This window comes from Schistocerca piceifrons, chromosome 1 (genome assembly GCF_021461385.2).
Source record: "Schistocerca piceifrons isolate TAMUIC-IGC-003096 chromosome 1, iqSchPice1.1, whole genome shotgun sequence".
NCBI classification, from domain to species: domain Eukaryota; kingdom Metazoa; phylum Arthropoda; class Insecta; order Orthoptera; family Acrididae; genus Schistocerca; species Schistocerca piceifrons.
Genome location: NC_060138.1, coordinates 619563169 through 619590490, shown reverse-complemented (window position 1 = coordinate 619590490; position 27322 = coordinate 619563169). Strand labels below are relative to the sequence as shown.

The window sequence follows — 27322 nt, the reverse complement described above, 5'->3', positions numbered from 1 at the left end:
AATGGCAAGGAAAGTGTTTCTGAAGAAGAGAAATTTGTTAACATCGAGTATTGATTTAAGTGTTAGGAAGTCGTTTCTGAAAGTATTTGTATGGGGTGTATCCATGTATGGAAGTGAAACGTGGATAATAAATAGTTTAGACAAGAAGAGAATAGAAGCTTTCGAAATGTGGCGCTACAGAAGAATGCTGAAGATTAGATGGGTAGATCACATAACTAATGAAGAGGTATTGAATAGAATTGGGGAGAAGAGGAGTTTGTGGCACAACTTGACTAGAAGAAGGGATCAGTTGGTAGGACATGTTCTGAGGCATCAAGGGATCACCAATTTAGTACTGGAGGGCAGCGTGGAGGGTAAAAATCGTAGAGGGAGACCAAGAGATGAGTACACTAAGCGGATTCAGAAGGACATAGGCTGCAATAGGTACTGGGAGATGAAGAAGCTTGCACAGGATAGAGTAGCATGGAGAGCTGCATCAAACCAGTCTCAGGACTGAAGACCACAATAACAAAAACAACATACAATGAGAATATTGTTCAATGCTACCAGTATGGGCATAAGAAAAGTAGTATATCACATCTACTTTAAGTCAGTAATAAGGTATGGAATTGTATTTTGGGGTAACCCAAACCCTATGCGTCGAATACTAAAACTTCAGAAGACCATCATTAGAAATATGCACAATGTCGGACAAAGAAAATAATTTCAGCCAGTCTGAGTATACTATGTGTTCCCTCACTATGTGTATATAAGCTGATTATCTTTGTACACAGTAACCCTGATTTATTTGTAGCAAATCATTTTCAACATGACTACAACACCAGAAATCAAAATAATTTTATGCTGCCCACCCACCGTTTAAAACTTTACGCTCAAACTCCACATTATGTGGGTACGAAAATTTGTGACAAAGTGAAAGGACGAGAATTGCTCAGCATAAATTTAGAATCACTGAAAAAATCCTTATACGGGAAACTAGTGCAGAAATGTTACTATTCGGTGGAAGAATTCATAAATGACAAACTGAAAAGTTGAGGAGGAGAGAGCAAGTACTTAGGACTTAATCTTAAAAGTTTGTTACTTTTGAAGAAAAATTATTAATTGCTTAATTAAGTAATTATTCAGTACTGTATATTATGTTACTGGTATTATAAGGAAATTTTGAAAAAAACAACATTTTGTCTATGGAGCGCGTGACTGATTCTCTTGTACAAATTTTTGTTTATTTATACACACAATCACATGTTTATGACACAGTCATAACCGGTTTTGGCCATACGATGATCATCTTCAGATTCTAAAACAATACAAAAGGAAATTTATATTAAAACCTAAAAAATAAGTGCAATATTTAACCACACTTATTAGTAATATACTGAATTTATGCGAAATACATATAGTTCATACCTAAAGGCGGCATACACTGAACACAGGTTCATGCGTTGTCAAACTAGCTATAAAATGTGAAACACCGGTCTTATATAGATATAAAAATTTGTTAGATTTTGTTCACCATCTTTGCGCTAGATGCACACATCCTCTGGAAGATAGTCATAATTTTTCAAAAGCCTAAAAGATACAAATTTACTATTAATATTTAGGTCAAATGTACATAAAATTTAAGATTACAGAACAGATTGTTACTTCAGTAAAATAACATTTCAGAACAAAGAGAAAACATTGCTATAGGTGGAAATACAAGTAGCTATTGTAGAATGTATTTCTGATGCCCAATGGCACTGTATTTCCGGCTATTGCCTGTTTATGCTGTTGTCTATTGGTACGACAGGGACGACACGGGCAGGACAACGAGTGAAAATTGTAAACTAGTTTTTAATTTGGCAAGTCCCCTGTACTTTTAAGTCAATGGCTTGAAATTTTATGTTATGAGACAATAAACTTCTACTTCTACTGCTGCTCCCCATGAAACACCAATGACATGAGCCTCCCATTAACTACCTCAAATGGTGATAATTGTAGTGGAGAATGGACTTTCGAATTATATGCACCTACAGTGAAGTATAAATATATGTCACAATTGTTATGATGTGTGTTCACATACTGGCTCAACATCTTTCTGACTGTGCAATGCACCCTCTCTGTTTAACCATTAGCCAGAGGGTGCAGTGGAGTTGGCTTTAACTTCCTAACCTTTAACAGATTACACAGCTGCTTTAACAAATCTGACGTAGGCCCATTATCAGTGATCATAATTTCTGGCACTCCAAATTTGAACACCCATATGTTGACCAATGCTTTTGATCAACAATAATTAATACAAATAGATTCTTGGATGCAGTCCTGTTAAATGGCTCGAGGCCATCCAACACAACCATTTTAAAAAGTTCCGTTGCTTCTGGTAACCTCTGCAAAGGTATTAACTTGCTCACATTGCACACAAACCATTCCATAACAATCCACATCTTTCCTAGATTTCCACAAATAATATTCCACTATTTGCCTCGTCACTGTTCGACAACCGTCATATTCAAACAACATGCGGTCATGCATTTCTTTCAGCATTTCCTAGTTTAGCATTGTTGGCACTAGTACTCATGGCCTCTATCTTTTTGTTTTACATAATAACCCATTCCACACATTGAACTGCAGCTGCAGTGAATACTGTTTGCATTTTGTGTCAGCCTATTACGCTGCTCACCATTGCATTCGTTAATGACTCAGTTTCTGTGTCACTGCTACTCAACTGCTTAAACTATACATGTTAGTGTGTCTCTTGTGAGAGTTGTGTATGAGTTCATACTCGAACTCACTTAGCCTCAATGCCGATCTAGCCAGAATATTATAAGTGTCATTGAGCTCCAACAACCACTTAAGAGCTGTATGGTATTTTACCACTTTAAACCTCTTTCCATACAAACAAAACCTGAAATGTGCGATTCCATACATCATATTAAGCACCTCCTTTTTGTCATTGAATAGTTTTTCTCTGCTCTATTCAACTGTTTACAGGCATATGCTACCGGCTGCTCTTCTCCACTTACTATCTGACTGGGAACACAGCCTATAACTTGATTAGAGACCTCGGTTGACAACATAAACTCTTTCTCATAGTACAAGCAAATTAGTGCTGGACTTGATGGTAATGCTCTCTTTAACTCCTTGATTGTGTCCTGGAGTTCCTTTATACATTTGAGCTTTAGCCCCTTGTTTAGCAGTCACATAAGTGGTCCCACTATAACTGCAAAACTCTTTATGAATTTACAATAATAATTCCCTAAAACTAAAAGAGATTGTGACCCTTTAGTATTACTAGGAATCAGAAATTCCTGTACTGCCTCTGTCAGCCTTGGAGCTGTCTTGATCCCTTCTCTGCCAATAATGTGCGCTAACTACAGAACATCTTGAAATCCAAAATGCCATTTTTCCATACTTACGTTAAATTTGCTGCTTGTAATAATCTAAAAACCTCAAAAATGTTACATATACTCTGCCATAGCCTTCATGTAAACAATTATATCATTTAAGCATCCCATGCGCTGGTGAGGTCTCAGTCCCCTCAGCACTCCACCCAACAAATGCTGAAGTGTTGTTTATTTTCTAACTGGCATCCTACAATACTGAACATGGCCCCAGGGGATCGAGAATGCTGTTTTCAGGCAGTCCACCATATGTGGTGCCCACTCCTCGGATCTAAGGTAGGTAACTGCTTTCATTACCCCAAATTGTAAATAGTTTAAGTGATGTTTGTGATTGAATATGCATCAGTTTTGGTTTTGCTGTTAAGATATCTGTAGTTACAACAGAATCTACTTGTATATCTTTTGGTCTCATTTGGTGGCTTTTATGGTACAACTACTATGGCTCTGCTCCATTTACAAGAAGGGGGATAAAGAGATACATCAAACGATCGACCAACTTCAATTTTGCCAGCTTTCTCAAAAATATTTGAAAAGATTGTGTTCAAGCATCTCATTAAGCATCTGACGGTAAATTATATATTGTCCAAGTCACAGTTTGTATTTCTTAAAGTTTATGATATAGAGAAAACTATTTACACTTACAGTGAGAATGTACTTAATTCATTAGATAATAAATTAGAGGCTACTGGCATTTTTTCTGTGACCTGTCAAAAGCCTTTGTGTGAACCATAGCATTCACTTAGGTAAATTAGTATATTATGATGTCAGTGGCAGTGCTGCGAAATGATTTGAGTCTTATCTACCCAACAAGAAACAAAGAATGTTGTTGCGAAATTCCTGAGCAGGAAGCAGTCAGTCTTCACATATGACTGGGAATTATTACAAGTGGTGTTCCTCAAGGTTCCATCTTGGGTCCATTGATTTTTCTTGTGTACATTAATGACTTCTGATTTGTTACATTGCCAGATGATAAGTTTGTTTTGTTTGCAGATGATACAACCATTGCAATAAGTAGCAAGTCAAGTACAGATTTAAAATATCTGATAATCAAATTTTCACTGACATTAATAAGTGGTTTAAAGCTAATTCACTGTCATTAAGCTTTGAGAAGACCCACTATATGCAGTTCAGAACCTGTAAGAGACTTCCTTCCAGCAGGTGTATAACATACGAAGACTTGCAGACCGAAGAGGTTAAATTTCTGGGATTACAACTCGATAGTAAATTCAGTTGGGAAGGGCATAACACTGAATTTCTTAAGTGCCTAAACAAGTCTGTATTTGGAGCCAGAATGAGGTCAAATGTAGGAGATACAAATATACAAAAACTTGCACACATTGCTTACTTTCATTCTATTATGTCATATGGGATCATATTCTGGGGCAACTCATCAAACCGGGCCAAAGTTTTTAGGGTGCAAAAGCGTGTGATAAGAATCATTTGTGGTGTAAATTCAAGAACATCATGTAGAAACCTGTTCAAGGAACTTTGTATCCTAACCACCACTTCTCAGTATATTTATTCCTTACTGAAATTTGTTGCAAGTAATACATTTCTATTTCCAACCAATAGCTCAATACCTAGTAAATACTGGGAATAAGAACATTCTACATAAAGGCCTAAAATCACTTACCTTGGTCCAAAAAGGGGTCCAATATTCAGGAATATATATTTTCAATAAATTGCCAGCAACCATTAAAAACTTGGTTTCAGATAAAACACAGTTTAAACAGAGTTTGAAAGACTTTTTGATAGGAGACTCCTTCTACTCTGTAGATGAATATCTTAACAGAGACTGTTAAGCCAGCTTAAGTAAAAATATCTGTTAGACTTCAGTTTTGTCAACACTTGGTCACAACTGTCAGGATAAGGTATTTTGTGCATAATAAACTTATTAATAGCACATACCCATGTTTCATTATGACAGCTTGTTAATTCTGTAAATATTAGCTGTTCCAGTTTACTGCATTGTATTCACCTATTTCAATAATCTCCTGACAAATGATCAGGATAGTAAATATTATATTCAAATGTTTTATGTTTTTATGTTATACTTTCTGACATGTTCCATACCTACGAGAATCATCTCATGTTTTGGGTCTATGGAATCAAAACTGAATTTAATCTAATCTAATCATGGACTAGCGCTTTTCTCTGTTACCTCATCCACTAACTGTTGATCAATGAATTCTTCTAACACTGGTTGTAAACATTGCAGTATATGGTAAGGTCCACTTCATAACAGTGACTCAATTCCTGTGGATATGATGCTATGTTACGGGTATTGCTAGTAAAGGCCCTCAAGGAAAAAACAAATCTTCAAATTCAGACAGTAACTTATCCATCTCCCCCTCGAGAAAAAAACAAATCCCCAAATTCAAACAGTAATTTCTCCCTCTCCAGTCCGTCATTACCTCTCGTATGCTCCAGCTTCCAAAGCAATGCAGTTTTGTCAGTGGTTTGCACAGTACCCTGGCACACACTGGCAGGTCACCTACCCACATAATCCAGGACTTCCAGATTAGCTACCAACATTCTTTTGGTGAGCTGTACTCCATCAGCATCAACATTGTCTAAATTATTGGGAACTACATTCCCATCCAATTCCTCCAATACATGTACTATGGTTCTCATTACAAAGCAATATAATATTTGTAATGCAGGCCATCCCAGTACCACATCCACCCAGACCAACTTCCCAGTATCTTTGGCACAGTATCATGCGATTTGATCCTTAGTATTGTTGAATGCAGTTCAAGCAGTGCACCCCCTTAAAATTGACGCACATTGCATCCATACTCCACAGGTGACAGTCTCCCCTAGCTGCAACATCATGTCTCTAAGTTGAACTACATGTTGCCTAAGGTCAATTTTGGCAGCTGTGTTATCAGAAAATGTAATCCTAAGATCATGCAGTAACCATTACTTACTTGGGGCACAACTTCTATGCATCACTTAAAACACTTTGTCCCCACCTGGAACTCTATCATCATTATCTCTATCTCCATGAAAATTATAGTGCAACAGGTTTAATTGCCTCTTACCAATTTGTCCATACTTGCCAATGACATACACTTGTTGTTGTTGTTGTGGTCTTCAGTCCTGAGACTGGTTTGATGCAGCTCTCCATGCTACTCTATCCTGTTCAAGCTTCTTCATCTCCCAGTACCTACTGCAACCTACATCCTTCTCAATCTGCGAAGTGTATTCATCTCTTGGTCTCCCTCTACGATTTTTACCCTCCACACTGCCCTCCAATACTAAATTTGTGATCCCTTGATGCCTCAGAACATGTCCTACCAACCGATCCCTTCTTCCGGTCAAGTTGTGCCACAAACTTCTCTTCTCCCCAATCCTATTCAATACTTCCTCATTAGTTATGTGATCTACCCATCTAATCTTCAGCATTCTTCTGTAGCACCACATTTCGAAAGCTTCTATTCTCTTCTTGTCCAAACTATTTATCGTCCATGTTTCACTTCCATACATGGATACACTCCATACAAATACTTTCAGAAATGACTTCCTGACACTTAAATCTATACTCAATGTTAACAAATTTCTCTTCTTCAGAAACGCTTTCCTTGCTTTTGCCAGTCCATTTTATATCCTCTCTACTTTGACCATCATCAGTTATTTTGCTTCCCAAATAGCAAAACTCCTTTACTACTTTAAGTGTGTCATTTCCTATTCTAATTCCCTCAGCATCACCCAACTTAATTCGACTACATTCCATTATCCTTGTTTTGCTTTTGTTGATGTTCATCTTATATCCTCCTTTCAAGACACTATCCATTCCATTCAACTGCTCTTCCAAGTCCTTTGCTGTCTCTGACAGAATTACAATGTCATACACTATGTGATCAAAAGTATCTGGATACACCCAAAAAAATGTTTTTCATATTAGGTGCATTTTGCTGCCACCTACTGCCAGGTACTTCATATCAGCGACCTCAATAGTCATTAGACATCGTGAGAGAGCATAATGGGGTGCTCCACAGAACTCACAGACTTTGAACGCGGTCAGGTGATTGGGTGTCACTTGTGTCATACGTCCATACGTGATATTTCCAAACTCATAAACATCCCAAGGTCCACTGTTTCTGATGTGATAGTGAAGTGGAAATGTGAAGGGACATGTACAGCACAAAAGCATACAGGGCAACCTTGTCTGCTGAGTGACAGGACCACCAAAAGTTGAAGAGGGTCGTAGTGTGTAATAAGCAGACATCTATCCAAACCATCACACAGGAATTTCAGACTGCATCATGATCCACTGCAAGTACTATGAAAGTTAGGCGGGAGGTGAGGAAACTTGGATTTCTTGGTCGAGCAGCTGCTCATAAGCTACACATCTACTGGTAAATGCCAAACAATGCCTCGCTTGGTGTAAGGAACATAAACATTGGATGAATGAACAGTGGAACTATATTGTGATGAGTGATGAATCATGGTACACAATGTGGTGATCTGATGGCAGGGTGTGGGTATGGCAAATGTCCGGTGAACATCATCTGCCAGCATGTGTAGTGCCAACAGTAAAATTCGGAGGTGGTGGTATTGTAGTGTGGTCATGTTTTTCATGGAGCGAGCTTGCACTCCTTTTTGTTTTGCATGGCACTATCACAGCACAGGCCTACATTGATGTTTGAAGCACCTTCTTGCTTCTCACTGTTGAAGAGTAATTCGGGAAAGGCAATTTCATTTTTCAACACGATTGAGCACCTGCTCATAATGCACACCCTGTGGCGGAGTGGTTACATGAAAATAACAGCCCTGTAATGGACTGGCCTGCACAGAGTCCTGACCTAATCGTATAGAACACCTTTGGGATGTTGTGGAATGCCAACCTCATGCCAGGCCTCACCGACAGACATCAATACCTTCCTCAGTGCAGCACTCTGTGAAGAATGGGCTGCCATTCCCCAAGAAACCTTCCAGCACCTAATTGAACATATGCCTGCGAGAGTGGAAGCTGCCGCCAAGGCTAAGTGTGGGCCAACACCATATTGAATTCCAGCATTACTGATGGAGGGCACCACAGACTTGTAAGTCATTTTCAGCCAGGTGTCCAGATACTTTTGATCACATAGTGTATGTCCCTGTGTCCAAACAAAATTTGTGCTTTCCACTATTCACTATTCTGGCCTTTTCATTCGGCCACTCTATTGGTATTAGTTGCTTCTTAACTTATCTGGAATTCTAAGTGGTGTATCTGGGGATCCCTATTTCATTTAACACCTGTATATTTATCTCCAGTTTCCCCTTAACTTTTCTACAGCCATATGGGTGGTGCCCAACCTACCACTCTGAGGTGGTGTCATTGTCTCTGCACATGTCTCATCCTCTCACATCTATAACGCTTCACAGTAGTGGAGATCACTCCTCTCTTATCCCACATTCGTATTACCACCTCAGTCTTCTCAAACTTCATGGCTAATCTGACACAGAGTATAAATCAATTGGGGTACTTGTTCACTTCTTCTAGGCATATCAGGGGGCAAGCCCCTTGAAGATATGTCCAATGCCCTCTGCTTACTTCTAGAGTATAGCTCTATTTGGCTGTTTACTGTCCCCTCATTCATGTGTCTGCACATTTCACTTTTTGTGTTCTGTCCACAAACTTTTCTACCAACTAGTGATGCTCCTTTGACAGACTACGCAACAGCCCCCAAAAAACCTTCACATTACTTTTTCTTCTTGTACCTTTGTAGCGGGCCTTTTTCCAGTTCATCTAATGTATGCTCTACTCTTAGGCCCTCAGTACATCTGAGATACAACTTGTAGGAATATCAACAATCTGGAGTTTCCATTGTTTGAGATACACCTTGGCTTCCCCTACTAACTTAACTTTGCCACCTGTAATAATTGAACCTGTGACCACCCCAATATTACCTGGTAACAGCAGGTCATTGAAAAAAGAGACTACACACTCAGTCGGCTTTCCAGAGAAGAGCATGACCATACCAGCTTTGACTGGATCTAATAAAGGAGTGGGTTGCTTGGCTAATTCCAATTCTTCCTCCCTAGCTGCAAGCCTGTTACACAAGTCTGCATATCTGCTTTCAATTAAGCCATTTCATTAACCAATGCTTGAAATGCCTCCTGAATGGTGATAAAATTGCACTTGCACCACTGCCGTAACATAACTTTTTCTCCATTACACACTACGGAACACAAAAATACATTCACAACAGACCTTGTGACACAACAAACATATCATCTTATGTCTTGTCATCGTCTATCTTGTCTTATCATCATCCATCTTGACTCTGTGCACCGACTAGCCATATGCCCCTTCCCAAAGACAATTAACACACATAACTGGTTCTACCTCTGTACAAGGTGCTCAGTGCCATGTCAAATTACACTGACCACATCTCATGTTCCTTTTTGAATGATCAGCTGGTTTACTATGCTGTAAAAACATAAACCTCGTATCCTTAAGTATCACTCACTTACACAGTACACGCCATCTACACATAAAACAAGGAAACAAACACAAAAACCAATAGTCTGCTCAGTCAACCCACTGTTTTATGAAACTGCATGCAGTGGTTGAGAAGCAAAGCTGCGCGAAAGTCGACTGTGCTGACACCAGTGGCCAGACGAGGTCCACAAGTATTTCTGACACCACTCTATAGCAGCTTGGGATGAGTGGGGTCACTATGGCATAGAAGTGGTGGAGTGGTGGTTTGTGGAGGCAATGGTGTTGGCCAGGGGTGACTAGGAAAACTACACTGCAAGATACAACATATTTTATATCATCCCAATATACAACATCGGAGTGCTGCAATGCACCTGGATATGCCTCTCTAGGGCCGTAGTCCAAAGGTTGGCCGTTTGATATCCACATCCTGCTTTGCAGGCATTGTTTACCCCACTCAACAGCACGTGCCTGAGTTAGCACTATGTGGCCCTGAGTGAGCAGTGCCAGTGACACACAGGTCTGCTGAATTCTCATAGGCATCCACTGCTACTGGGTTAGAAGTTCACCCTGGCGTGGAAGGAGGCAGTACCCCCGTGGCTGTGAACCACTGACCCCCAAGGGGCTGTAAGGCAGTGGAATAATTATTATCAAGATGGACTGTGACATAACAGGGCAAACCTTTCATCTGTCAGCTTCTGGATAGGGGAAACCAAGTTGAACATTATGCAGCTTCAGTTGTACTGACCAGAGGAGTTGATAGTGATCCTTCCATTGTGAAATCTGACCTACCTGAATGAAACATTAGATCCTAATCTAGTCCTATCCTTAAACCGGCTAATTGACATACAACAGTGATGTGTTTCAGTAGATAAATGTTCTCCCATGCGCAGCAATATCAGGAAGAGGAGCAGCAGCAGCACACGATCAAGAGCAGAAGCACACAACCACAGGCACCGTGTTAGTCTTGACTCTGTTTGCACAGCATTCATCTACCTTAAGTGGAGGGCCACTCGTCAATGAGATCCTGCAGTACATCAGATACTGATGGTCTTGTTAAACATTCATACATGGGAAGGTATGACAGATGAAAGAACCTGGATACAGTAATGAGAGTGTTGTAGTGTAAAATATAATTGTGATTTGAAAGACAAGGAACCTTGAGTGGTGTTTGAATGAGCATTGTTATTTACAGTATTGGAGGATATAAGGGTGCAGTGAGGGGATATTAATGTAAACAGTTGTTTAATACTTTGACGGGATATATGTGTAAGAGGCAGCTGAAATGAAAAAGGACATTTTATGTAGTGGTGTAAGGATGGATGGAGAAGTCGAAGGGCTGATAATTGTACAAGAAATGTATCCCACCTTCAGAGCTTTGTTGCTTACTGTAAGAAGTCAACTGTAAATAAACTATGTTGTAATTTTGTATGTGAAGTCTTCTGTTGCAGACTGGCCATGGGTTGACACTCAGGGTGTGGGTGTTACCAGAGAGGGGAGATGTGTAACACAGTCACTATATATTGGGCATTACAGAATTAAAAGTAGCTCCATTGTGGCCATGTGTGAAGCAAGCAGTAGACAGAGAAGTGCTGATTTGTAAGTGAGCCTGATGTACACTGCAAGGCAGCAGCATCAAGCCACACAATCATGGTGACATTGAAGAAAGGCCATATAACTACAAGCCATCCTGCAGAGTATGTCCTCACCATGGACTCAAAGGGTTGTTGATTTGAACATGTCTGGAAGCAATGTAATGGCACAACAAGGGTTCTATTACTCACAATGAATACCCTCTGACAGCACAGTCTGGCACCCCCCTTCTTCCACATCAGGTCCACACAAGTCTCCATCACACTATGGGCCAGCAAGCAGCAGATGCTGGTTTGGGCAGCCAGCTCCACCAGATCAACTCATGATTCTAAATCCACACTTAAGGGCTTAAAATGATGCAACAGATGAGCTGTCCCCCAGACTCCATGGCAGCACTGAACTTCTTCCCCTAGAGGCCAGTAGTTCACAGTCAGGGGGGCACTGCACCAATCCTTCCACATCAGGGCGAGCTTCTCACCTAACAGCAGTGGATGCCTATGATAATTCAGCAGGCATACACATTCCTGGCACTCCTCACTTGGGACCACATACTGCTAACTCAGGCACAAAGTTGTTGAGTGGAGTAAACATTGTAAACAAAAGCAGGATGCGGTCATCATGCTGCTACAACCTTGCAATGTCATCAGTACCACCGGCGGACCATGTGCGTGCAGAGGTCACATCCAGGGGTGTTGCAGCAGTCTTATGTTGCAACTCAAGATGAAATAAATATGTTGTATCTAGCAGCGGAGTTTTCCTAGCTACCCCTGGTCAGTACCACCACCTCCACATCATAGTGGCACCTCGCAGCTAGGGTCATTATAGCTCTCTCAATACAGTCCCATTTTAAGTTATTTTGTACCTATTTCTCAAGAACTTAAGCTACTATATCTGAAACTTAATGATGTGTTGTCAAGACTGGTACTGCACCACACTTGTGCAAGATGGGGAAGGTTGAATTTCATGTACATTTATGCATTATTCTGTCATTTTGTTGGAAACAGCTGGTTATCAGAGATTGTTTTCCTTTCCTTAGGAATTATTATTTACATAGTCTATGTAAACTACAGAAGACCTAAGACATAGCTTCATGGCATGCCATAGTTGGTCACCTGCACTGTAGCAGTTAGTAACTCTAGCTGTGTCACAAATGAGGACTGAATTAGGATATACTTCCCACATACACCATCCTGTACCTGCTGTTTCAGATCACAGTAAATTCCTCATCTCTCTCCAACCAAGGGTCCATCCCTCACAGTTCATTATAAGAGGGTCACTCCAAAAGAAATGCACACTATTTTTTTTTTTTAATCCATCTTTTATTCTACATGTTTGAAAGTTTTATAGCGTGTAGATACATCCTTTAGGAACAATAATTTCATTTCTCCACATAATTTCCATCCCTCTCAACTGCCTTACGCCATCTTGGAACCAGCGCCTGTATACCCGCACGGTAAAATTCTGGACCAAACTGTTGGAGCCACTGTTTCGCAGCGTGCACAAGAGAGTCATCATCTTCAAACCTTGTTCCACGAAGAGTGTCTTTCAGTTTCCCAAAGAGATGATAGTCACATGGAGCCAGGTCAGGACTGTAAGACGGGTGTTTCAGTGTTGTCCATCCAAATTTTGTGATCGCTTCCATGGTTTTTTGACTGACTTGTGGCCGTGCATTGACGTGCAACAGCAAAACATCCTGCTTTTGCCGATGTGGTCTAACATGACTGAGTCGAGCTTGAAGTTTCTTCAGTGTTGTCACATATGCATCAGAATTTATGGTGGTTCCACTTGGCACGATGTCCACAAGCAAGAGTCCTTTGGAATTGAAAAACACTGTAGCCACAACTTTTCCAGCAGAAGGTGTGGTTTTGAATTTTTATTTCTTGGGCAAATTTGCATGATGCCACTCCATTGATTGCCTCTTCGTCTCTGGTGAAAAATGATGGAGCCATGTTTCATCACCTGTCACAATTCTTCCACGAAATTCATCTCCACCATTCTCGTACTGTTCCAAAAGTTTGCTGCATACTGTTTTTCTTGTTTCTTTGTGAGCCACTGTCAACATCCTGGGAACCCACATGGCACAAACCTTTCTTAACGCCAACACTTTCAGTATTCTGCAAACACTTCCTTCCCCTATCCCGACGTAGCATGACAATTCTTTCACTGTAATGTGTCTATCAGCAGTCACCAATTCATTAACTCTCTGGACATTGTCTGGAGTGTGTGCAGTACTAGGTCTGCCGCTGCAAGGACAATCCTCAATATTGCCATGCCCGCTTTCATCACGTAACCTGCTTGTCTACCGACTAACTGTACTGCGATCAACAGCAGCATCTCCATACACCTTTTTCAACCTCTTGTGGATGTTTCCCACTGTCTCGTTTTCACAGCACAAGAATTCTATGACAGCACGTTGCTTCTGACGAACGTCAAGTGTAGCAGCCATCTTGAAGACATGCTGTGATGGCGCCACTCATGGGAACAGGTTGAACTAAGTTTGAAAACAGGAGGGAAGGATGTATCTACGCACTGTAAAACTTTCACACATGCAGAATGAAAACTGTATTTTTACAAAAATAGTGTGCATTTCTTTTGGAATGACCCTCATAGTTTTATCTCCCTCTTTCATTGTTCTATTGCTGATGCAGTTGGCTGTGGCCATGTACTTTCTAACTTTCTAATGCTTTGAGGAGATGACGAAACAAGCACAGCACTACATCTCGGAGCACATTCTTTGTGTTTGAGCATGCTCAATTTGTTATTGCTGAAATGTAACAGTTATTTATGTCATGACTGTGTATTATGTAACACTGTAGTCATTAGCAGCATCAGCTACATACCTTCAAGCTCAAATTTATATCCTGGCCTTTCCATTTTCAGTATGTTTTTGACACAAAAGTCAAGTATTAGATTCTTTTGATTATCTTTCCAGAGACACAAAATAATGATTTTTAAGAAAGTAAAAGGGTGTCCGCAGCTATTCTGTTCATGTATTGACTCTTCCAGAACTGCTGACTTTTGGAAAACTCTATGAGTCACTGCTGTTTTTTTAATAAGTCAATTTCGCTAAAAAATGTGTCGAAAGTATTAGTGTCATTACAAGCTGTAACTAGAACATGAAATTTAGGAATTATTTAGATAATTCTATAGTAAAAACTTATACTGCAGTATTTCTGTTACAGAAATCATGTGCTTGAAACATGTGTGCCACGAGGCCATATATTTGGTAAAACAGAAGACCGCATTCTTACTTTGGGTGATGTAATGCGGCAGACAGAGCCAAGCCTTGAAAAACAGGAACAAATGGATTACTTTGGCTACATCAATAAAATCCGATTTGTATTAAAACACCGAGACCCAGAATTTCCTTTTCAAGATTTTTATGAGAAACTGAAAAATTGTGATACAGTATGTTCGAACATTTTACGAGTATTATATATAATTTTTAGTGGTGTTTGCATTTAATGCTTTTGTTCATTAAAGTATGTCTTCAGAGGCTCTCCTTCATAATGGGATCTGTAGAACACAAACGATCAGATCCAGATTATTTAGTTAGTTCATTAAAAATTTTCAATTTACTTTTTGGTAATCCATTTTGTCATTTTTTTTTTTTTTCGCAGCAATTTAAAAATGTTATTCCATTAGAAGAATTGTATCATGTATGCAATCAGTATAGAGTTCCTGTAAATCAACGTTTACTTGAAGGGCTTCTGGCACTGACTAGCATTTTAAGTGAAAAGAAGCATGTGTATTACAGAAAATTTTTTGAGCTCATTAATACAAATTTTGCCCTTCCAGAAGTGCCCAAGATATGTGGTATGTAGTAATACTTTTATATTTAAACTTTGAAAGCACCTTATAAATTTCCATGTGTGCATAATTATTGAAAATAAAATCAGCTACATAAATAGTAAAGGAAGTAATGGGCTAGTCATCAATTATTTCTTTTTTTGTGTGAATTTCATAAATGTATATTAAAATGTTCAATAAAAATAAACTTCTCTCAAAGAAATTTTGTACCACTCTCATGACTTACATAGTTATGTGATGCAATACTTCCTTTCTTTGAACACAGAAAATCACTGAATACAATCGTCTGTGTACTGAAGGTAAAAATAAACCCGCATTCTCAGTGCAGTTCAGTAGTGAGCTATGCCTCCATCCCAACAGGAAAATATGGACCATGAACATTGACCTATCCATTAAAATGCACAGATGGATCATTTCAAGCTTAAATCATGCACGTGTTGTTCACTTTATGGTAAGAGTGTTTGCTGTCAGAGAATGTCGCCCATTGAACTGATGTACCCCACCAGTCATGTTATTTGAACATTCATCTGCTGTCAAAAGACACAAAACATTAATAATTTGCTTTACAGTGTTTGCCTGTAGTCAACAATACCTGCTGATAACCACTGCCTACAAGATATGGCTTGTACGTATCCTCTGGTAACATTATTAATGTGAAAAATGCCAAGTTGTTCTATGGGTGCAACCCAGCTTAAACTCTAGGCTCCACTATACACACTATAATGGGCTTTGTAAGTCAATTCCAAGTTCAGTGGAAGGAAATGGTATACTGCCTCTAATAGGGCTGTGCTCAGTAAAGCACTGTGGTGTTCAAACCAACCTTCAGGTTGATGATTACATTTCCCCTTTTTAGGCATCTTGAGGAGAATTCAACAGAACTGCATGCTGCCTTTTTGGAGCAAGTAACAACTATTTTAACATGATCAGTTTGGCCTCTATGCATCCATTATAAGCAACAATACAAACCTGCCTCTAAAAATATCACCTAGAATTCCTTTACCTAATCAAATTGTCATAAGAAGTTATAATTAATTATCTCTTGGACACTTGTGCAGCAAACACAATTTCTAATAACTTCAATCACACCATGAGGTACATTAAAACTAGCCGTATGTGGAGGGTAAAAAATAGAACTGTTATATGGTTGTGTGGCTGAGAGCTATTGTTGTCATTCCTATCACAAATGACACCACACTGAAGTTTGTTCTTTTACTGTCTGGTTGATTAGGCAATAATTCATGCCAATTTCAGATTCCATTGATTCCCAAATATTACAGTTTTGGCTGTGATCAATAATTGCTTTTCTTATTTTCGAAGAAACAAGACAGATCTCTGTTGGATTTATGGCCAAAGACTGAAAATCTCATTTTGACCTTAATCACAACATTTTGTTGTAGCCTGCATACTACATGACACTTGGGAATACATCAATGCACAAGTCCCCGAAATGGCGTCAAATCGAAAGACTTGCACCCAGCGAACGGTCTACCCAGCGGGAGGCCCTAGTCACATGACATTTACATTTATTTATGGGAATACATAGTATAACTGGTCACCAGATCATAAAATTTGTAATTATTTATGCATATTTCACAAAACATAATTCTATGTAGTATAATGGGATAATTTTCTTGGTTTTTGAAAGTAGTAAATGTGTTGTGTAAAGCTGATAGTTGAACTCCTTGCATTATCTTCAAGTACTGTAGCATCAATCAGTATATCTACTTATGGGTTGAACATTCTCAATACTGCAGGCTAGATCAAATGAAAAACTTGCAGAGGATTGATTATTGGTGCAAGGACTCTTAATCCTGAATGTAAATAAAATAAAGTTAATGTATTACGCATAAACAGTCACGAAGATCCATTACAGTTTAAGAACACTATTGACAGTAAATCATCAGGACTGGAATGACCACATACGGTTAGTTGTAGGAAAACCAGATGCCAAGCTGAGATCTACTGGAAGAGGAAATTTAATTCATCCACAAAAACAGTGGCTTACAAGACACTTAACTTGTTCAACCAATTCTTGAGTACTGTTCATCAGTCTGGGATCACTTATCATGACGGATTAATATAAGAGGGGAAATACAATAAAGTAAGATGTGTTTCACCATGGGTCCATTTAGTAGGCATCACAACACTATGGAGATGCTTGACAAACTCCAGTGGCAGACAATATAAGAGGGGTAACATGCATCGCAGAAAGATATAGTATTGAAATTATGAGAATTTACATTTCAAAAAGAGTCAAGCAACATTACTTCTCCCTATTTATGTCTCTTGAAATGGTCATGACGCGAAAACCACAGGAAGAGGGGAAATTATGGTGAGAGCAGAAGTAATACCACACTTGTGGAGTGTAGATGTAGATGTAATGGTATATATATATTTTCATTAGCAAACTGGAGATATGGCTTGGTAGCAACTTCTTTCATAAATTACATAGTATTCTAGGGCAGTCTCTCTCTCCAAATATGACAAGAGTCTCAACGAGGCCTCCACAGTCCGAGATTATCGTCCCTACCTAACCCAGAAACAGATCTACCTCACCTCATCACCCCAGTCACCTACCACACCTACCATCACCCATATACCCACTGACTGGCTACAATGGAGACCCCCCCCCCCCCCCCCCCATGATTCATTACTACCCACAGGAGGATACACAAATTACATTCTCTTTTTTGTGCCATGAAATGAGAAATAGCCTTGCCATCTCTCATGCAGTGGTATTCCACCATCCACCCAACCTGTCTGGCTGCATGAACAGTCACTGTCAAACTGCAGCCTAGAGATAGCTGGACCACACAGCATGTTGCCCAACATGATGTGCTTGACTTCAACAATTGCTTCATTGCCTATGTAGTGTGGATTCTTCCCACCAGCACCAGCTTTTCTGAAATGCATAGGTGGGAAATCTCCCTGCAACTTATCCTTCCACATCTACATCTATACTCCTCAAGTCACATTATATAGAGTGGTGGGGGTATTTTGAGTACCACTGTCATTTCTCCCCTTTCCTGTTCCAGTCACTAATGGTGTGGGGGGAAAATGATTGTTCGTAAGACTCTGTGCAAGCTGGAATCTCTGTTATTTACCCTCATGGTCTTTTTGTAGGAGGAAGCAATATACTGATTGATTCTTCTTGGAATATATATTCTCAGGAACTTTAACAATAAACTCACTGTAATGTAGAACACCCCTGTTACCAGCAGTTAGTTTTATGTGCTCATTCCAATTTAAATCATTCTTTATGCATACTCCTAGATATTTTTTGGATGTTGCTGCATCCAGTGAGTGCTCTGCAATCATGTAATCATGCAATAATGGGTCTTTCTGCCTAATTATGTGCAATACGTTACATTTTTTTATGTTGGGGCTGACTGCCAGCCCCCGCACCAAGTGTTGATCCTCGCGGTGTTGATCCTCTGCAGGCCTTCCTGCATTTCACTACAATTTTCTAGCATTGCAACCCCTCTGTATACAAAAACATGATCTGTGAAAAGCCTCACAGAACTTATGAAGTTACCCACTAAGACATTTATGTATGCTGTCAAAAGTAATTGGTCAGCAGGAAAGAACTAATGATCAAGTCTGAACACACTTTATTCAACTAAAACACCTTCTTGGCGTGCACTAATTTCCAAATGCAAGAACAACAAGAAACCCAACAATTTCTGTGGTGGCAAAAGCCAGGTAAGAGTACCAGACAATGAAAAGAAATAATAACTAATAATAATACACAATTACAAAGCTACGATGCACCCAACAAGATACACCTTTCTACTGAAGGCTATGCCAAGTGTCTACTAGGCTAGAACCGGCATAGGTATTGACTGGAGCTGTCCTAGCTATAGGTACACACTGCTGGTCTGACTCTGCTGGCGTGTTTCTAACACTGATTCAGCAGAGGGCTACATGAAGTCACATTAGTGTCTGTCACATGGATTTTCACGAAGTAGTGCTGTATTTTTATGCAGAAAATCTGTTGATGTTTACATCCACTGGTGAGCTCTTGAAGGAAGGTTGGCAGCCCACTTTTCTTGTCTGTTATGCAGGCCCTCTAACTGATAAGGGGCCGCTACAACGTTTCTCCCCCTGGAAAAAAGAATGCACAGCACCACAAATGTCCATAGGAGTAGGAGTGTCTCAGTCAACGTCCATAGGTTCGTGGTTGGCAGGGGCTGGAGGCAGTGATGCAGCAGGGGCCGCTGGCAACAGAGGCAGGCTGAGGCAGAGGCAGAAGTGGAGGTTCCGTCACAGGGTGGCCAGCAACAGGCTCTGGCAGCTCCCACGGGGTGTCGTGGTCCACCAGATGGGGGCAGAGCTGGTTGAGGTGTCGGCTGCCAGTGGAACCATTGGCTCACCAGAGCAACGCCATCACCCGGCCGCAGAGCTTGGTGATGACAGCAGGCGCCCAGCGTATCTGTGGATAAGAGAAGATCTGTGCCCAGACCTCCCACCCGATGCGGAAGAAGTGTGCCAGAATGTGGGCGGCAGGGTGAGAAGTCTCAGAGACAAGGACAGATAAGGGAGAGCGGAATGGTCAACTGTGACGTATCTCGGCTGGACTTTTACTGGCATGGTGGCGCAGTTTGTAGCCAAATAAAGAAGCACGGCCTCCACCAGTGGATGCTGGCTCAGCAGCTTATCGAGCTGCATCTTGAATGTCTGCACAAAATTTTCTGCCTGGCCGTTTGATGCAGGGTGGAATGGGGTGATATTGACAAGGGAAATCCCATTGGCCGCACAGAATTGCTTAAACTCAAACGACTCAACTGTGGACAGTTATCCGTAACAATCATTTTGAGGAGTCCCTCAACAGCAAAGAGGCGCTGGAGAATTTTGATAGTCTCAGCAGAAGTGTTGTTCATGATGTGGGATACATAAGGGTATACCGACCCGGAGTTGATCAGGATGGGCCACTGGGAACCATGAAACAGCACTGCGAAATCCAAGTCGAGACTTTCCCCTGGAGCAGCTGCAACTGGCCACGAAAAACACAGGCGCAGGGGTGCTACCTGACACATTTGGCACGTGGTGCAGACCAACATGAGGGAGGCAATGTCTTTATCCAATCTGCATTAATAAAGGTGTCAGTGGGCCAGCTGTTTAGGGAGGATGACTCCCCAATGGCCAGCATGGAGGAGGCTGAGGACACAGCGGCACCATGAATGTGATATGAATACCCGGGGAATGTCCGAACCACTGTGCAAAAGCATGACGCCACTGCCGAAAAAGAGACTCTGCTGATGATCCCAAAAATGTTGGACTTCCACATCGCAGACGCTGCAACAGCTGGTCGGTGAACCCGCAGCAATTTGGCGGAAGAGAGCTTGCAGTGTCTGATCATGAGCGGTGGCCTGCCGGACTGCATCGGCATCCAATGGAAGCATGTCCACAGCTGCGTCCACATTTGGTTTCACATGGAAACAAAGCAAGGCGGAGGAATCAAACTGACGGTCCACTCTGGCAGGCAGTCGGGAAGGGAAATTGGCATGCAAATCAGAAGTGCAATAGACAATATCAAAGTCTAATGTCACTGGGAAGAGTGCCCAATGCTGGAGATGGCATGCTTTCAGGGTTGGCACTGCGGTATCCAGGTGAAACAAAGAAATCAAAGGTTTGCGGTTGGTCTGCAGAGTGAAATGACGACCATACATGAAATCATAGAATTTTGTCAAGGTGAAAACCAGCATCAAAACTTCATTTTCAATTTGACTATATTTGGTTTGAGTGTTGATCAATTTTTTGGATGTGAAAGCCACCGGCCTATCAATGCCGTTGACCACTTGCAAGAGGACCACAACCAGGCCATAGTCTAATGCACTGGCGGTGGCAATGAGGGGCAGGGAACGGTTGTAAGTGGCCAGACAAGGTGGGCAGGAGAGAGCCGACTTGAGACTTAAGAAAGCCTGCTCACATGCCGCATCCCAAACACAACGCACACCCTTGCATGATAACCCGGTCAGGGGCATCAAAATCTCTGTGGAATAGGGTATAAAATGCCGATAGTAGTTATTTGACTGAGGATGGATTGCACTTGCTTCACATTGGTGGGAGGAGGCAGGTTTTGAATCACTTCGACACACTCCTTGGAAGCATGTGCCGTGAGCATCAATCGTGAATCCAAGATAACTGACCTCACATGCAAAAAAGTCACACGTTTCTTTCCGGCAATACAGATTAGTCTTGGAGAAAACCTGAAACAGCCTATCCAGCTTGTCTGCGAGGTCCACCACAGACGAGCCACCGACAAAGACATTGTCCAGATAATTTGCCGCACCAGACACCGGACTTGTGAGGTGTTCCAAACCATGTTGGAGAATGGTGGGAGCACTGGCAATGCCAAACAGAAGGTGGTTGTACTGGAAATGGCCACATGGGGTATTGATGACTAGCATCTGCTGCGATTCATCATCCAACAGCAGCTGCGGTGATGATTTGTGACAAGCCTGTGCATCCACAGGAAGCGTAGCATCTACGTGATGTTTCTGCAAAGCCTGACACAAAACGGCAATATGGCCCATCCAGCTGCAAGCCATGCACCTTGCTCGCCAGTGGGGGCACTCTGGCCATTGGGAGTCCGGAAACAGTCCGGATATGATGGAAAATGGATGAAAGACTTTCTGTCACGGGACGTACCAACGGACTGACGAGTCTCCCGCTCAGTGCTAGCAACTGGCGAGGCACGAAAACAGCTGGGTCAAGACGTGGCGGTTGTAGCCGGTGAGACCGTTCAAATGCATGGGTGATCGGCAGACAGATGTTGAGGGACGGGTCCTGTTAACTTCAAAATATCAGCCCAAAGACCCTCGTCTGGTATGTGAAACACCACCATATTGCGAATCAATGAAGAGGCATAAGACTGCTTGCAGGCAACATTAGCGCACTGGAATTTGCAATCACAGGAGAGACCCTGGAGCATCATAATCCATTCCCAATACAACTGACCTGGAGACTTTCGACAAGAAAGAAAGTCTGATGGGTGGAGGTGACGTGTATTTGTGCGTCAAAGTACTCAAAAAGGCAGCCCTTAACATAGGTAAATGAGAGATGGTGAGGGGGCTGCTCAGGGTACAATTCTTGAATTAAATGATAAACCTATGGACTGACTGACTGGCATAAACTGACCATGGTTCAACAGACCTATCGGAAGCCAGAAACATTGGTGGAGCCACGGGCAAAGTATTCAATTTACCCGCAATGGAATCAACTCTGTGCACTACCTCTTGCAACACTGGGAGTGAGAACGATGTTCTGATCTTGTGAGCGCTCCTTGAATCTGCTGTAGAGTTTCCATCAAGGACTGAAGAAATTCCTCTGAGGATGACATTTTGACCAAAAATTAAAGTTTTATCCTTGTTGCCAATTCCGTCAGCAGGAGAGAACTAACGATCAAGTCTGCACACATTTTATTTAACCAAAATGCCTTCTTGGCATGCACTAATTTCCAAACGCAAGAACAATAACAAACCCAACAATTTCTGTGGTGGCAAAAGCATACAAGTGTACAAGACAATGAAAGGAAATAATAACCAAAATACTACGCTACACAATTACAAAGTGGCGTTACGCCCAACAAGATACAACTTTCTACTGAAGCGAGTGTCTGCTAGGTTAGAGCCGGCGTAGATATTGACCAGAGCTGTCCTAGGTGTAGGTACACACTGCCAGTCTGACACTGCTAGCGTGCTTATAACACTGATTCGGCGGAGTGCTACATGTAGTCACATTAGTTCCAATTGGTGGATCTCTGTCACTTGGCTTTTCACGAAGTAGTGCCATGTTTATGCAGAGTGTCTGTTGATGTTTACATCCAATGGCGAACTCTTGAAGGGGGGTCGGCAACCCACCTTGCTTTAGTGCGGGCCCTCTAATTGATAAGGTGCCGCTACGACAGTAATGGTAGCGTAACACTCTCGTAAGGTATGCTCAAAGTTACTTTTGTGTCTGAAAGTTTTCCACTGGGAATGACATGCTGTGTTCAGTTTGCTACAAATTCTTCTGTGCAATTACATAGCTGTCCTGATATTTGGTACACTCATATGTTGTTCATTAGGTGCACTGCGGAGCTGCATCAAATGCCCTCTAGAAACCAAGGAACACAGTATCGACGTGGGCACCACTACCTACTGCTTTTTGGGTTTCATGAACAAACAAAGCGAGCTATGTTTCACATGACTGTTGTTTTTTAAACCCATGTTGATTGCTGCAGTCTCCAGGAATGTCATAATGTTGTTGTTGTGGTCTTCAGTCCAGAGACTGGTATGATGCAGCTCTCCATGCTATTCTATCCTGTGGAAGCTTCTTCAGCTCTGGGTAACTACTGCAACCTACATCTTCTGAATCTGCTAAGTGTATTCATCTCTTGGTCTCTCTCTATGATTTTTACCCTCCATGATGCCCTGCAATACTAAATTCCCTTGACGCCTCAGAACATGTCCTACCAACCGATCCCTTCTTCTAGTCAAGTTGTGCCACAAATTCCTCTTCTCCCCAATTCTGTTCAGTACCTCCTCATTAGTTACATAATCTACCTATCTGATCTTCAGCATTCTTCTGTAGCACCACATTTTAAAAGCTTCCAGTCTCTTCTTACCTAAATTATTTATTGTCCATGTTTCACTTGCGTACATGGCTACACTCCATACAAATACTTTCAGGAAAGACTTCCTGACACTTAATTCTATACTCGATGTTAACAAATTTCTCTTCTTTAAAAACACTTTCCTTGCCATTGCCGGTCTACATTTTATATCCTCTCTACTTCGACCATCATCCATTATTTAGCTTCCCAAATAGCAAAACTCATTTACCACCTTAAGTATCTCATTTCGTAATCTAATTCCCTGATTTAATTAGACAACATTCCATTATGCTCATTTTGCTTTTGCTGATATTCATCATACATCCTCCTTTCAAAACACTGTCCACTCCGTTCAGTTGCTCTCCAGGTCCTTTGCTGTCTCTGACAGAATTACAATGTCATCAACAAACCTCAAAGATTTTATTTCTTCTCCATGAATTTTAATTGTTACTCCAAATTTTTCTTTTGTTTCATTTACTACTTTCTCAATACACAGATTGAATAACACCGGGAATAGGCTATGACACTGTCTCACTCCCTTCCCAACCACTCCTTCCTTTTCTTGCCCTCCACTCTTATAATTGCCATCTGGTTTCTGTACAAGTTGTAAATAGCCTTTCACTCCCCGTATTTTACCCCTGCCGCCTTCAGAATTTGAAAGAGAGTATTCCAGTCAACATCGTCAAAAGCTTTCTCTAAGCCTACAAATGCTAGAAACGCAGGTATTCCTTTCCTTAATCCATCTTCTACGATAATTTGTAGGGTCAGAATTGCCTCACATGTTCCAACATTTCTACGGAATCCAAACTGATCTTCCCTGAGGTCAGCTTCTACCGGTTTTTCCATTCATCTGTAAAGAATTCATGTTAGTACGTTGCAGCTGTGATTTATTAAACTGATAGTTCAGTAATTTTCACACCTGTCAGCACCTGCTTTCTTTGGGATTGCAATTATTAAACTCTTCTTGAAGTCTGATGGTTTTTCACCTGTCTCATACATCTCGCTCAACAAATGGTACACTTTTGTCAGGGCTGGCTATCAGTAGTTCTAATGGAATGTTGCCTACTCCTAAGGCCTTGTTTCGACTTTGGTGTTTTAGTGCTTTGCAAATTCTTCACACAGTATCATATTCTCCCATTTTATCTTTATCTACGTCCTCTTCCATTTCCATAATGCTGCCCTCAAGTACATCACCCTTGTATAGGCCCTCTATATACGCCTTCCACCTTTCTCCATTCCCTTCTTTGTTTAGACCTGGTTTTCCGTCTGAGCTCTTGATATTCATAGAAGTTGTTCTCTTTTCTCCAAAGGTCCCTTTAATTTTCCTGTAAGCAGTATCTATCTTACCCCTAGTGATATATGCCTCTACATCCTTACATTTGTCCTGTACTCCAAAGGTCCCTTTAATTTTCCTGTAAGCAGTATCTATCTTACCCCTAGTGATATATGCCTCTACATCCTTACATTTGTCCTGTAGCCATCCCTGCTTAGCCATTTTGCACTTCCCGTCGATCTCATTTTTGAGATGTTTGTATTCCTTTTTGCCTGCTTCATTTATTACATTTTTATATTTTCTCCTTTCATCAATTAAATTCAATATCTCTTCTGTTACCCACAGATTTCTACTAGCCCTCATCTCTTTACCTACTTGATCCTCTGCTGCCTTCACTATTTCATCAAAATGGTTCAAATGGCTGTGAGCACTATGGGACTTAACATCTGAGGTCATCAGTCCCCTACAACTTTGAACTACTTAAACCTAACTAACCTAAGGACATCACACACATCCATGCCCGAGGCAAGATTCAAACCTGTGACCGTAGCGGTCTCGCGGTTCCAGACTGATGCGCTTAGAACCGCTCGGCCACTATTTCATCTCTTAAAGCTACTGTATCTCTTTCCCCTGTTCTTGTCAATCATTCCCTAATGCTCTCTCTGAAATTCTCTACAACCTCTGGTTCTTCAGTTTATCCAGCTCCCATCTCCTTAAATTCCCACCTTTTCTCCTTAAATTCCCACTTTTTTCAGTTTCTTCATTTTTAATCTACAGTTCACAACCAATAGATTGTGGTCAGATTCCACATTTACCCCTGGAAATGTCTTACAATTTAAAACCTTGTTCCTAAATCTCTGTCTTACAATTATATAATCTATCTGAAACTTTCCAGTGTCCTCAGGCCTCTTCCAAGTATACAGCCTTCTTTCATGATTCTTAGATCAAGTGTTAGCTATGATTAAGATATTCTCTGTGCAAAATTCTACAAGGCAGCTTCCTCTTTCATTCCTTATCCCAGTTCCAGATTCACTTACTACTTTTCCTTCTCTTCCTTTTCCTACTATCGAATTCCAGTCCCCCCATGACTATTAAATTTTTGTCTCCTTTCACTATCTGAATAATTTCTTTTATCTCATCACACATTTCTTCAATCTCTTCGTCATCTGCAGAGCTAGATGGCATATAAACTTGTACTACTGTGGTAGGCCTGGGCTTCATCTCTATCTTGGTTACAATAATGTGTTCACTATTCTGTAGTAGCTTACCCGCACTCCTATTTTTTTATACATTATTAAGCCTGCTCCTGCAGTACTGCTATTTGATTTTGTATTTATAACCCTGTATTCACCTGATCAGAAGTCTTGTTCCTCCTGCCACCGAACTTCACTAATTCCCACTATATCTAACTTTAGCCTATCCATTTCCCATTTTAAATTTTCTAACCTACCTACCTGATTAAGGGATCTGACATTCCACACTCCGATCCATAGAATGCCAGGTTTGTTTCTCCTGATAACGATGTCCTCCTGAGTAGTCCCTGCCCGGAGATCCGAATGGAGGACTGTTTTACCTCCAGAATATTTTACCCAATATTGACACATCATCATTTAACCATACAGTAAAGATGCATGCCCTCGGGAAAAATTACGGCTGTAGTTTCCCCTTGCTTTCAGCTGTTCGCAGTACCAGCACATGGTTAATGTAACAAGGCCAGATCAGTCAGTCATCCAGACTGTCATAGTATGCGAGCTGACATTGGTTTGCTGTAGAATTTTCGAACATGTTTTAATGTCATAATATGCAAGCATAAAACATGTTCAAAAATTCTACAACAGGCCAATGTCAGAGATACATGTCTAGAGTTTTGTGTGTGCGTGTTAGAAGATCTTTCTTGAAAACCTGCGTTTTTCTCCAGTCATTCTCGAGGTCTCAACTTTCAGTTGTTTCTGTTCTCAACCTGTCTCCCTCACCTTCCTTGTTCCAACTGTAGCCTCTCACACATGACTCCTATCCCCCAGTGCACTTTCAGTCATTTTCTCTTGTCTGCTTCTCATCATTCCCTTTTTACCCCCTAGGCATAGCCCTCCAATCTTGCGCTTAGCAACAAGGTCACCCATATGAGGCAATAAGGGTGTCATCCCCCCCTCCCCCCCCCCCCCCCCCCCACCTCCAGCTCTCAAGGAAAGGAAAAAAAATATAGTGATTTAAAAATCAGTATTACACAGGTGTTTAACAGGGAC

At 41.1% G+C, this 27322-nt stretch overlaps 1 protein-coding gene across 1 annotated transcript in view; it reads left to right on the top strand.

Annotated features, from left to right (window-relative positions):
* LOC124804254 (EF-hand domain-containing family member B-like) overlaps positions 1-27322 on the top strand; it is a 128146-nt gene that overhangs the window by 81525 nt on the left and 19299 nt on the right. Inside the window, exons 4-5 of the mRNA XM_047264738.1 lie at positions 14583-14808; positions 15021-15216. Of these exons, the coding sequence (XP_047120694.1) occupies positions 14583-14808; positions 15021-15216 (422 nt within the window). The remainder of the gene's footprint in view (positions 1-14582; positions 14809-15020; positions 15217-27322) is intronic.